The following is a 13,119-nucleotide window of genomic DNA, read 5'->3' as shown; positions in this document are numbered from 1 at the left end:
AACGTCGAAGTAGGGCGCTATTCCGATCCCCTCATGAGGTTAGCGACTTCGACGTCTCGCCGCCTAACGTCGAAGTTAACTTCGAAATAGCGCCCGACGCGTGTAGCCGCGACGGGCGCTATTTCGAAGTTAGTGCCGCTACTTCGAAGTAGCGTGCACGTGTAGACACGGCTACAGTGTCCAGTGAACTCTGTTGACACACACTAGCCGCGTCTACACGTGCACGCTACTTCAAAGTAGCGGCACTAACTTCGAAATAGCGCCCGTCGCGGCTACACGCGTCGGGTGCTATTTCGAAGTTAACTTCGACGTTAGGCGGCGAGACGTCGAAGTCGCTAACCTTATGAGGGGATCGGAATAGCGCCCTACTTCGACGTTCAACGACGAAGTAGGGCACGTGTAGACTATCCGCGTCCCGCAATGTCGAAATTGCTGGGTCCTCCATGGCGGCCATCAGCTGGGGGGTTGAGAGACGCTCTCTCCAGCCCCTCAGCTCACTGGTGGCCGCGTGGAGCAGCCCCTTAAAGGTCCCCTCCCCCTCCCTTCCTGTGCAGGAAGCTGAGGGAACGTGCAGGCTGCAGCCTGCACACGCGGCCAGCCTGCACCACCCTCAGCCCCCCACACAGCTGCAATGGCTGGCCGGCAGCCCCCCCAGGGGACCCCCCCCAAGGGGAGCCAGGGCAGCCAGGCTGGCAAGCGGCAGCGGGACGCCTCCTGGACGGAGGCCGAGCTGCGGGACCTGCTGGGGCTCTGGAGCGAGGAGGAGGTGCTCCAGGTAATGGGGAGCAAGAGGCGGAACACGGATGCGTTCGCTCGGCTGGCCGACAGCCTGGCTGCCCGGGGTCACCCTGCCCGCACTCCTGACCGCGTCAGGAGTAAGGTCAAGGAGCTGCGGCAGGGTTACTCCCGGGCCCGGGATGCGGCCGGCCGATCTGGGGCCGCCCCCGTCACTTGCCCCTTTTACAGGGAGCTCAGGGACATCCTGGGCCCCCGGCACACCTCCTCCCCTCTGGCCACCCTTGACACCTCGGCCGACGAGCCCCAGCAGGCCCTGCAGCCGGAGTCCGCCCCGGAGGCAAGCCCTGCACCCCGGGGGCCCCCCCCGGAGGCCACCCCTGGGACATCGCGGCAGGAGGAGAAGGAGGAGGAAGAGGGGGGCTCCTCCTCTGCAGAATCCAGGCTGCAGATCCTCCTCCTGCCATCCCGGAGCAGCAGCAGGGCCTCCGCCCCCCAGGGATCTCCGGACCGTGGGAGCGGACCGACAGGTAGGTACCCCCCTCTGGTGGACACCCCTGGGCTTGAGGGGCGGGGGTAAGAGATATGTGTCCAGGGCCCCCCACATGCTCACATGGCCATGGCCCCAAGGACACCAGGGCCATGGCCCTCACAGCACTGCATCAGCCCCTGCCCCCCTCACCCCTCATGACAGTGCCATGCCCCATCCCCGGGCCAGGGGGGAGCGGAACCTCGAGGGGCCCCCAGGAGGAGGGGGTGGGACACCCCACAGCAGCAGCATGTGATGGAGTGCCAAAGGGAGACTCAGGCTACATATGAGCAACCAGAGCCAAATAGCTCCCAGGGGCAAAGGAGGATCCTGGGGCTACAGCTGGCAGGTGACACCTCTGCCCTGAACAAACAGGAGGGAGGAGCCGAGCTGGCTTGGACTTGGGGGGCGAGGGCGGGGCCCACAGGTAGAGGCTAGGGGAAGGGAGAGCTGGAAGGCAGCCAGCCTGAGGAGGGGGAAAGCTGCATCCCAGAGGGGCACCCCTTGGGGTCTTCTCCCCAGGATGGGTTGGAAGGACTGTCTCTTCCGACAGCTGGTGCTGTCACTCCTGGGAGAAACTGGGCATCTGTGGCCTAAGAAACCTCTCCTGCTGTCAGACCCTGCGGGGTGAAGTGAGAGTCGCTCCCACCAGGGGACGGGGTGCAGGGCAGGGGGACCCCTGAACCCCATCCATCACAGCAGCATCTCCCGGGGACGGGGATGGGGAACCTGCAGCACGGGGCTGGGGGGACAAAGGCCACGGCTCGGGGCCCACACTAATGCCTGTCTCCATTCTTCTTCCCCCCCTCCTCTCCTGTGTCCTGCACCTGCACCATCAGAAGTACCGGAAAAGAGCGCCGGCGAGGCGTCAGTCGTCCCAGAGAGCCCTCCGGGACCATCGCTCCAGGCCAGCCCCTTGGCCGAGGACCGACCGGCCCCACGGTGGGCTAGACAGCGGACCCCGCGCCAGCAGCAGCCGATGGCGACGGACCCCCAGCTGCTGGCCATCCACCGTCGGCAGCTGGAGGTCGCGGAGCAGCACCTCCAGCTGCAGGAGCGGGCGCTGGCCTGGTGCCAGGAGGCATGGGGGGCCTACATGGAGACATTTAACCGCTTCGTGGACTACCTGCCCCCCATGCCGCGCCGGCCGCCACATCGCCCGCCCTGCCTGCTCCTGCAGCCCCACCACCAGCTGCTCCGCCCGTCGCCGTCCCGTCCACCGTCGCCCCGCCACCCACCGGCGAGGGCCGGAGCGCTGAGGGACCCCTGGAGGCACCTGACACTCGCCGGCCACCGTACCTTCCGGTCCGGCCCGCCCCCACCCAGCCACGGACCAGGCTGCGACCGCGGCAGGGCTCCCGGCCGCCAACGCCCGGTGCCGGGCTATAGGGGCGAGGGGCCCGGGACGTGGCCCCCCCCTTGTATATAGTTGGACCCTGTTCTTTTCTGCCCCCAGTTTTCCCCGTCCCCCCCATGTAAATAGTTCTCCCCTTTATCCTCCCTGGTTTTCTTTTGATTACTGAGGACTGTGGTTTCTTTGTATTGTTTTATTTTTGTACATATTGCTTTTGTTCAACATGTTTGTACATAGTTTTTGGTTTTTGGTTCAAATATTTATTTACAGTTACAAAAAAAAGGTTCGGAAAGAAAAAAAAAAAGTTTAAGTTCAGCCACAAGTGCGTGCTGTCATTTGTCCAGGACAAGTGGGAGGGGGGTGCGGTGGGGTGCTCCATGGTGTAGGCGTTGGGGCAGGAGTGTGGTGGAGGAAGGGGTGGGCAGTAGGGGGCCTGGGCAGAGTTCACCCCGCGGCCTGTTCATCAAAGTGGGCCCACAGGGCCTCCCGGACCCGGGTCCCCTCGGGGTCCACCTGCCGACTGGGGGCAGCAGGTGGCTGGACGTCGGCCCTGCCGGCCTCCGCAGCCCAGCCCTGGAAAAAGCTGTCCCCCTTGCTCTCTACCAAATTGTGCAGGGCGCAGCAGGCACCCACAATCTGGGGGATGTTGTTGGGGCCTGCATCCAGGCGGGTCAGGAGACATCTCCAGCGTCCCTTCAGGTGGCCAAATGAGCGCTCCACCATCTGGCGCGCATGGTTCCGGCGCTGGTTGAAGCGCTCCTGGCTAGCGGAGAGATGGCCCGTGTAGGAGTGCATGAGCCACGGCCGGAGGGGGTAGGCCGCATCTGCGATGACGCAGAAGGGCATGGTGGTGTCCCCCAGAGGGATCTCCCGCTGGGGGATGTAGGTCCCCGCCTCCAGCCGGCGGCACAGGCCCGAGTTCCGGAAAACCCGGGCGTCGTGGGTGCTGCCAGGCCAGCCCACATAAATGTCCTGGAAACGTCCCTGGCTGTCCACCAAGGCCTGGAGGACGACAGAATGGTAGCCCTTTCGATTCAGGTATCATCCTCCACTGTGATGCGGGGCGCGGATGGGGATGTGAGTCCCATCCAGAGCTCCGAAGCAGTTGGGGAAGCCCAGGGTGGCAAAGGCCGCGATGGTGGCATCTGGGTCCCCCAGCCTCACGAGCCTGTGCAGGAGCATGGCGTTGATGGCACGCACAACCTGCAGAGAAAGCACATGGGACAGCCCCAATGAGGGGTGAGCAGGGTGTGCGTGGCCCTGCCCTGCCCTGCCCTCCCCTGCCCTGGCCCCCCTGCCCTGCCCTGCCCTGCCCTGCTCTGGCCCCCCTTCCCTGCCCTGCCCTCCCCTGCTCTGGCCCGCCTCCCCTGCCCTGCCCTGCCCTGCCCTGCCCTCCCCCCTTACCTCCATGAAGACAGCCCCGACGGTGGCCTTGCCGACACCAAACTGCTGGCCCACGGATCGGTAGCTGTCTGGAGTGGCCAGCTTCCAGACAGCGATGCCGACCCGTTTCTGCACTGTGAGGGCACGCCGCATGGCGGTGTCCTGGTGCCTGAGTGCGGGGTTGAGCCACTGGCACAGCTCCAGAAATGTCTGCCGGCTCATCCTGAAGTTCCTGAGCCAGCGGTCGTCGTCCCACTCCCCAAGCACCAGCTGCTCCCACCAGTCGGTGCTGGTGGCGTAGCTCCACAGCCGCCGGCGTGTGAGGCGGGGGGGCGGGGGGGGGTGCTGCAGGGGTAGGGGTTGAGCCCTGCTGCCCTGGGGGCATTTCCTCCTCTGGGGCAAGGAGGTGCTCAGCTGCCTCCCGCATGGCACGGAGCAGGGCAAGCCCTGCTCCTGCCGGGAGGGCTGGGTGGACCTCTGGCTGCTGCTGCTGCTGCTGCTGCTGCTGCTGCTGCTGCTGCTGCTGGGGGTCCATGACTGCGGCGCCCGGGGTCTATGTGCCTATGGCTCCTCAGACCGCGTGCTGTGCAGGCTCAGTGTGTCTGGGAGGAGCCCTTTAAGGGAGCGACTAGCTGTTGCCCCGGAAGCGCTAGTCCGCCCAGTGACCCTGTCTGCAGCTGTGCCTGGCATCCCTATTTCTATGTGTGCTACTTGGGCGTGTAGACGTTCCCTCGCTGCGCCTATTTCGATATTGGGCTGCGCAACGTCGAAGTTGAACATCGACGTTGCCGGCCCTGGAGGACGTGTAGACGCTATTCATCGAAATAGGCTATTTCGATGTCGCTACTTCGAAATTAGCTACTTGGATGTAGCGTGCACATGTAGACGTAGCCACTGACAGTGCACTTTGATCTACCCTGCTTTGAAATAGGACTTAAAGCACACTAACGAACTGTTAGTGCATGTCACGGGGTCTGCAGGAACAGTGAATACTCGTCAGGCTAGAGCAGAGTAGATGGCCATAAACTAAATGTTTGTGTAGAGCACTTTAACTATGTTGTTCTGTGCTGCACTGCGCTAATATAATGAAAGTAGCATAACTCCCTTGTATGGATACCAGAATAAATGTGTGTATAGCAGTTATTGCTTATTTCTATATGGAAAAGACAATGACCTGTATGGGTATAACTGCATGCATGCCAGAGGCTGAACACTGTGGTTATATTGGTTAAGATCACATCCCTAAAAGCCACAGCTATCATGGTACAATCCAGAGTACAAGGGTTTAAGTCAAATAAGTCAAGTGAATAGCTGGTCGGGAGCCTGCCTCATTATCTATCCCTTTTCGTCTTTTCAGGCATAAGCAGTAAGTGAGTTAAATAAGGAATTTACTCCTTATATTTGAACTCTTTCAATGAGGTGTTATTATTATTTTGTGTTTCATTCATTAAAAGCAAGCAGTCCTGTAGCATCTTAAAGACTAACAAATTTATTTATTATATAATGAGCTTTCGTAGGTAAGAACCACTTCTTCAGATTTGTCTGACCCCTAAGCTTGTTACCTAATAAATAAAATTGTTAGTCTTTAAGGTGCTGCAGGACTGCTTGTTTTCTGTGAAGCTACAGACTAACCTGGCTACCCCTCTATGTGTTAATTATTTATTGGCATGTTATCACCAAACATGAAAAATATGGGAATTTTAGTTCTGCTGGAGAAATGAACTGACTGAGCAGAATGTTTTAACATCAACTAGTACAAAGAGAAGCATCCACAATTGTAATACATCTCTCCTCTTTTCCCTGTAGGTCTGTCAGTTTGTGGTTTCTGTGAATGGACTCAATGTTCTCCATGTGGACTACAGGACAGTGAGCAATCTCATTCTGACTGGCCCTCGAACTATTGTCATGGAAGTGATGGAAGAATTAGACTCCCAAGAAGCGGAGGGGTAGCCATGTTAGTCTGGATCTGTAACAGCAACGACCATGACCAGGATCTGATGAAGTGAGTCTGTGCTCACGAAAGCTCATGCTCAAATCTTTTCTGTTAGTCTATAAGGTGCCACAGGACTCTTCATTGCTGTTACACTCCCAAGAAGGAAATTTCCTCACTGCAAGCTGTGACTAGAAATAGAAGAGCCAGTGCAAAGCCAAACAACATAAGAAGGTGAAACCTTGCCTTGTTTTACCAGATTATTTTGCTTTTCAGGTGCTTTCAGTAGCTGTTGTTTATATGCTAAGAAGTGAACAGTATATACCAGCGTGTTATCGTTTAGGACCCAAGCCTGCAAACTGTCCTGCTGAAGACAAGGACAAGGTCTATAGTGGTCAATCCACCTTTGTCTGTTGGGTTGGTATCCTACTGAAAAAGCGGTACGTAACTTCCCTTGCTGTTCAACAATGTGATCACAGTACTTGAAAAGAGGGAAGAAATGAAGTTGCTGTCTGGTATGGACTTGCCATATGGATGGCAAGGCGTATGAATGTTAGTGAATGTTCTGCCATGTAATTTAGAGGTGTCCAAATCATGTCCCCAGGAGAACAACTGCCTGCTACTTTTCCATATCTGTAATCACAGAGAGAAGAGAAAGGCGATCAACTTCAGACAATTATTGCTGGTGAATGCAAACAGGTGGCACATTAAAATTCATATATATACCTTTCTGTGGAAGGTGCTGAAAACCCAGAGATGAAGAGCTCTATAAAAACAGCCACAATTGTTCTATAAAGTAAAATACAAGAGCACACATATGTTATGGATATATTCATTAATTTTTCATTTTAGAAATATGGCTTTTGAAAACCACCCCTCTTAGCAAGACATTTAAGTACAGATTTCTGAGCCCAAGTTTGAAAATATTGGTGTATATACCTTCTTTCTAAATTACACATAGCTCTTAGTCTCCCTTGTCATTGTGCTTCTTTTCACAAAGTTTGGATATCCCTGATATCAGAAGAATGACTGCATTTTAGAGAGCTGAATTCAGAGAATCACAATGTTAACATTAGCACTGAAATAGCCAGTACCTCCAGTATGGTACAGTACACTTCAAAATGAAGCAATGAACTTAAATGTGTCCTTGACTGTCAGAATTTTCAAACCTTGGAATGCTTGAAAACTACAGATGTGCCAAATAATAATTTACACCTACCACTATTATTAATGGAACATTGTATTTCACTGACTCTTCCTCATTTTAAAAACAAGCCAAAATTTTGGTCGACGAATTTGTGGGAAAATATTTTTAAAATGTATATTTGAATGGTGTATGTTCCTGAATCAAAATTAGTTCTCAGCTCTGTGATGACTGGAGTGCCATAGGCTTCTCAAACTGAGATTAATTGAACGTATGCAGTCTTGTTCACCAAACATAAATATGTAAATCCATAGATTTTAGGACTTCTGATTCAGTTCTGGTACTTTTTAAAACTAAAAAACAAACACTTGACCTTTAGTGTAAGAATACCCAAAAGCATTACCTGTCTGATTTTGGCATTTTTCCATACAAAGAGCTTTGACTATGTCTATATGAAGAAATTGGACTCATCGTCATTATTCTTGCAATATGATTTTAACTCCCTCAGGTATTTGCACAGGCTTGATTAAAGGAGCGATAAAACTTTGAGATTATATGAGATTGCAACATCTGAAATGAAATTATATGTCTGTTTATTTTCTACGCATTGCGAAAGACTGTACTTTCTGACTGACTTAGAATAAAAATTCCTCATAATTCCTTCATATTTACCAGTGCAAGATCTTAAATGCATCTGGGAATACTATCCATCTATTAGCCCTGTATAAAACCCTTGTACTTGGGGATTTCCTTTAATATGTCACTTTGTGTCAAAGTTGCTTAGTCCTTATACTAATGTTGCTGAAAAATGCTTTTTACACATCTAGTATCTTCATCAGACCACACAATGTGTTGCTAGTTCCGCAATGTTAAGTGCAGCTAAAATAAATAGGTTGCCACAAAATGGTTTGAATAAGTTTAAATTGCCATACTGCATGATGGTTTGTGACCTGGCATTAATGTAAATCATTTAAGGCTTTGATCATCTTCAGATGAACTTAAGCAGTAGGATGAAATCCCAGAAAAGCTTCTAATCTGATATAATAGCTGTCCAGTGTATTTAGGAATGGTAATACTTTCACAAATATTTCTAATTTGTTATATCCTTTACTTCTCTTTACATCTAACTTCTAAATATTAGGATGAGCTAGCTATTAAAATATGAAGGGCTCTTTTACAGACAATGACTAGCATTTTGTCAAGATCAGCATGGCACTTGTATGTCATGTCCCTTGATGTAGTTAATATGCTGCTACCACTTCCCTGATCCTCCAGGAAATTATGAAACTGGGTCAGAATTTAGTTTCATAATGCAATACAGAGAGCTCTTGAGACCCTAGTAAGAAGGGAATGCAGTGGGGATGAAGGACAGTCGGCAGACGGGATACTGGGCTGGATGGACCTTTGGTCTGACCCAGTATGGCCATTCTTATGTTCTTATGTTCTTATGACAGCTTTGTGCATATCATTACAGAATATGGCATTTTGGTTCATGAAATACATTCGTTTCTATTGCAGTTTGAATGCCATTGCTTGCCTGCCATTTAATGGAATTTTCATAGGCTTGTGGAGTGTGCGCACACAAAATGGCATTTATCAACAGTATCCGGACAAAACACAGCACTTTTGCCTTCCACATTCTGCCTCAACGTTTTGAGGCATAACTCTGCTGTCAATCGGTATCAAAAAGAAGCTGTGTAAATGTAACTGCCCACCAGCAGATTCAAATCTGAGACCTCCAGAGTTTAGTGTAGGCATCTCTACAGCTTGAGGTAGCTGGCTTTCAGATCAGGATGTAGAGGACACTTATTCTTCCTCTGTGAGGTGGTCTAGGTACCCCTGCATGGGACAGTGAACCACACGTAGGTGTGTGGGTTACACAAACATCCCAGCTGTGTCTGCACTACAAGGTATGTCAACAGAAGAGGCCTTCTGTTGACAAAACGAGGCAGTGTTCACACTACAAATACATTCTGTCTGGAATCTGTTGACAGAACGCACCATTTTCCTGGCAGAGTTATGTCTTGAAAGTTTGAGGCATAACACCTGTGTCGATAGAAACATAGTATAGACGCTCTGGGGGGCCCTCTGTCAACAGAGAAGGCTTCCGGTTCACCAGGCAGCCCTGTTTGCAGAGCTTCTGGTTGGCTGCTCTATTGACAGAGGGATGGGCAGTCTGGCCACTCTCAGCTGACAGAAGGCATTGATAGGAGGAGCCCCTATTAAGTGAGTACGTGTTCTGTAGACAAAGGTTCTGTCAGGAAATATCTGTTGACAATGACTTCTGTCGACAGAATTCTGTAGTGTAGACACAGCCCCCCAGAGGGCCAGTCTCAACATACAGGGCATCCGCAACAATGGGCGTCCCTGTCTGCTGTGCTTCTGAGTGCCTGTTTTGTCGAGAGAGCAGCCAGGCAGCCCAGCTGCTCTGTCGACAGAGCTGAACGCTCTCCCGACTTGCTTTTGTGTGTGGCCACACTCTGTGAACAGAAGTTTTGTTGGGAATCTCTTCTGACAGTGACTTCTGTTGACAGAGCGCTTTAGTGTAACCGTAGCCATGTTAAAACAAAAAGCAGTCAAGTAGCACTTTAAAGACTAGCAAAATAGTTTATTACGTGAGCTTTTGTGGGACAGACCCACTTCTTCAGACCAGAGCCAGACCAGAACAGACTCAATATTTAAGGCACAGAGAACCAAAAACAGCAAGCAAGGAGGACAAATCAGAAAAAGATAATCAAGGTGAGCAAATCAGAGAGTGGAGGGGTGGGGGGGAAGGTCAAGAATTAGTTTGAGCCAAGTGTGCAGACGAGTCCCTATAGTGACTCAGAAAGTTTAAACCATGTGTTAATGTGCCGAATTTGAATATAAAAGCCAGCTCGGCTGCTTCCTTTTCCAGAACGGTGCGATAATTCTTCTTCAGTAACACACATACCTTTAGGTCTCTCAGCCCAGCAGAGAAGTCTCTCTTATCCCGGGGTCTTTACTTCTGCCCTACCTGCTCCACGAACTTAATACAATTCTGTGGTGACCTTGAAGCCTTCTTTCACCGCTTCCATCTGAGTCACTATAGGGGCTCGTCTGCATACTTGGCTCAATCTAATTCTTGACCTTCCCCCACACCCCTCCACTCTCTGATTTGCTCACCTTGATTATCTTTTTCTGATTTGTCCTCCTTGCTTGCTGTTTTTGGTTCTCTGTGCCTTAAATATTGAGTCTGTTCTGGTCTGGCTATGGTCTGAAGAAGTGGGTCTGTCCCACGAAAGCTCACCTAATGAACTATTTTGCTAGTCTTTAAAGTGCTACTTGACTGCTTTTTGTTTTGATAGTGTATAGACTAGCACGGCTTCCTCTCTGTTACTATTCTTATAAATCTAGTGTGACAGTGTGGTAAATGTCAAAGATCTGGTGACATAAACAGAAGTATACAATTAGTATGTGCATATACATTCAGCAGGCCCACTTTGTGCTGCAGAAGGTCTTGATGGAAAGTTAATATCTGTATAATGTACTAAGCAAATTATTAAAATAGTTTTTGAACTGATTGGAGCACCAATTAGCATTTCCTTGATTGGGAGACAGCTTGGAAATTCTTTCCTCACAGTCAAATGCTTAAGATTATACCACACTACTCTCTCAATATGGTGATATACTCTCTTTTTATAATAAACAGAATATTCCAATACTTGTTTAAAAATGGAACAGACTTCACCAAGTGTGTGACATACCTTATATTTTGTAGGATGCTTTAGAAACAGTGAAATTGCAAACACCATCCTTTTTCCTCCTGTACTTGGAAGATGTGCAAATCAAATGTCTAATTCGGATAGAGAAATCTAGAATGTGTTACAGAGAAGTGAATAATATTAAATGATTTTTATAAACAGTTTCTAAATGTAAAAGAAAACTTTATACATGAAGTTATATGTATTTTAGGTTGAGCCACCAATGCTAGGGAATATTTAAGAGTTTCGTAGCATTTAATTTATGTAAAAGTCAGATTATATCACAAGACTTTTTTGTGCTAGATTTAAATGTGTGACAATTATATCTGTAATTCTTTAATGTTTTAAAGGATATTTCTAGCATGGAAAAATATCCACATCAATTAAGTGTCCTGTAAAGCACAGGTAATGCTATCCAAGTTATATACTTAAATCCATATTTTCAGTAGGAGCAGAGAGGGCTCAGGACCCCTAAAATCAGGCTAATTTGTTATGTGCCTCCATATCAATATAGATGAGTAACTTTGGGCAGGTACATATGAACTATTACTGTGCACTTTCTACTGTAAGTGGTAGTGTAGCATTCTTATCATATTAGACTTCACATAACTTCTTCATCCCTGTGTAACTCTAGTTCTCTCTAATACACTGTACAGTCGCTCTTCTCTGATTTGTCTTTGTATTGTGAAATGAGCATGGTTGTGTACACAGTTTATATTTGATTGGACTTTTGTCTCTTTGTTTATTACTACAATGTGCTAAAGAACTCCCATCTGACAAGGTTCATGCACAGGGACTTTCCACGGTGCTAGGGACAGGGAAAGTATGCAGAGATGGAAACCTGTGCCCTTCTTCCAAAACTTCATGGGCACATTTAATGAGTTTTCCTCTTTGTTTGCTCTTCTCTTTGTCCAACAGTAGAAAAGATACTTTGTCACCAATTCCTACTTCTGGTTCTAGGCCTGAAATGCGTGACTGAAGCAGCTAGCATTGTCTGACTTCTCTCACACTCAGCGTTCTGGTTTTTGACTGACTCTTTGCTGTACAATTTAAAAATTATCATTATCTTATGATGAGCTTGCAGTGCTTTATTTACCAGAGCTAAAACATCATGTAAACAGCTATCAAATGATGTGTCATATGCATAATGTAAAACTCCACACCTAGGTAAGGGAATGAAACTGAACCTCAATATTGGAATATAGCAGCAAAATAATCGCTGCTGTAAGAGAGGAGTGTGGCTGCTTAACCCCAGATCTCAATTTGATGCATAAGATGTCATACGAGCTGTAGGTCACATGTATCTTTTGTGTGGTCATCTGCGACGTGGGAGCTCAAAGCCATTTGTTTCTCTTTTCCAGTTCATTAGGTACATTGGAAAAGAGCCCAAAAAATCCTAGGCACCAGAAATTCACACATAAGCTCTGGTCTGTTATCTCCCATTTTAGTGCTCAATACTGTTAAACAATCATTTAAAGATCTCTCTCTTTCTCATCCTTGCTGAGGCACAGCCTCAGCACCTGAGTTCTAAGTGCAATTAATTATGAGCCGCAGGCCGGCTTCCAAATACCACCGTGCAGCATTGCTGGACTGAGTGAAGCAACAAAAGTGTAAGTGATTGGAGAAGTTTGTCTTTAGAGTTAATTTTCCCCTAACTGTGGTTGAGAGTAACAGAAACTTTGTTTACTTTCCTGTTTGTCCCAGCATGACTTTGAGAGTAGGGGGGTCTCACCCTGCAGCCTCTTCGTGAGCAAAACTCCCAATGAGTACTTCCCACGGGAGTTTTGTCCAAGTAAAAAATGGCATTGTATCCAGAACAAGTTCACTGCTGCTAAAAACAAACAGCAAGTACAAACCATTCTTTCTGTATAAGCTTACTGTTATTTGGCAAACTTGTTTTAAAATTCCTTTAGTGGTTGTAAATATAAATCAACAAGAATGGAGAATGCAAAAGGAAAGTTTTAGGGTACAGAAGGTCAGATTCTTGTTGATGCTTCCTTGAGAGTGTCTAGATGAGATAGTGGGAAAAGCTATGCTTTAGTTCAGTGAAGCAGAGCCTATATTTACATATTTTAAACCATAAAGCTACTCGCAAAGTATTTGCTTTGAAAATCTCTTTCATTTATGTTATGGTATGTTAATTATATTCAGAAATATTTACCTTTTAAAATAGCATTGTAGCATATTAGCATAAGGGCAAATCTTCACACTGATTCAATTCCCATTAGGGTCAACAAAGTCTTGCTGTTGATTTTAGTGGAAACTGAAGGACTCTTCATTAGTGTTAGCCAGAACAGGGATGAGCAAATGTTTAGGCTGTGG

The 13,119-nt window shown here is 48.7% G+C and overlaps 1 protein-coding gene across 3 annotated transcripts in view; it reads left to right on the top strand.

Moving 5' to 3' along the window:
* DEPTOR (DEP domain containing MTOR interacting protein) overlaps positions 1-9,703 on the top strand; it is a 119,884-nt gene extending 110,181 nt beyond the window's left edge. For 2 of the 3 annotated variants that reach the window (XM_074986730.1, XM_074986729.1), the window contains exon 10: positions 5,808-9,703. In XM_074986730.1, the coding sequence (XP_074842831.1) occupies positions 5,808-5,951 (144 nt within the window). In that variant the 3' untranslated portion in view covers positions 5,952-9,703. The remainder of the gene's footprint in view (positions 1-5,807) is intronic. The other variant, XR_012644358.1, reaches the window with a different exon arrangement.
* Positions 9,704-13,119: the final 3,416 nt, after the last annotated feature.

Source organism: Carettochelys insculpta, chromosome 2, assembly GCF_033958435.1.
Source record: "Carettochelys insculpta isolate YL-2023 chromosome 2, ASM3395843v1, whole genome shotgun sequence".
NCBI lineage: Eukaryota > Metazoa > Chordata > Testudines > Carettochelyidae > Carettochelys > Carettochelys insculpta.
This window is presented reverse-complemented; position numbering and strand designations above follow the sequence as displayed.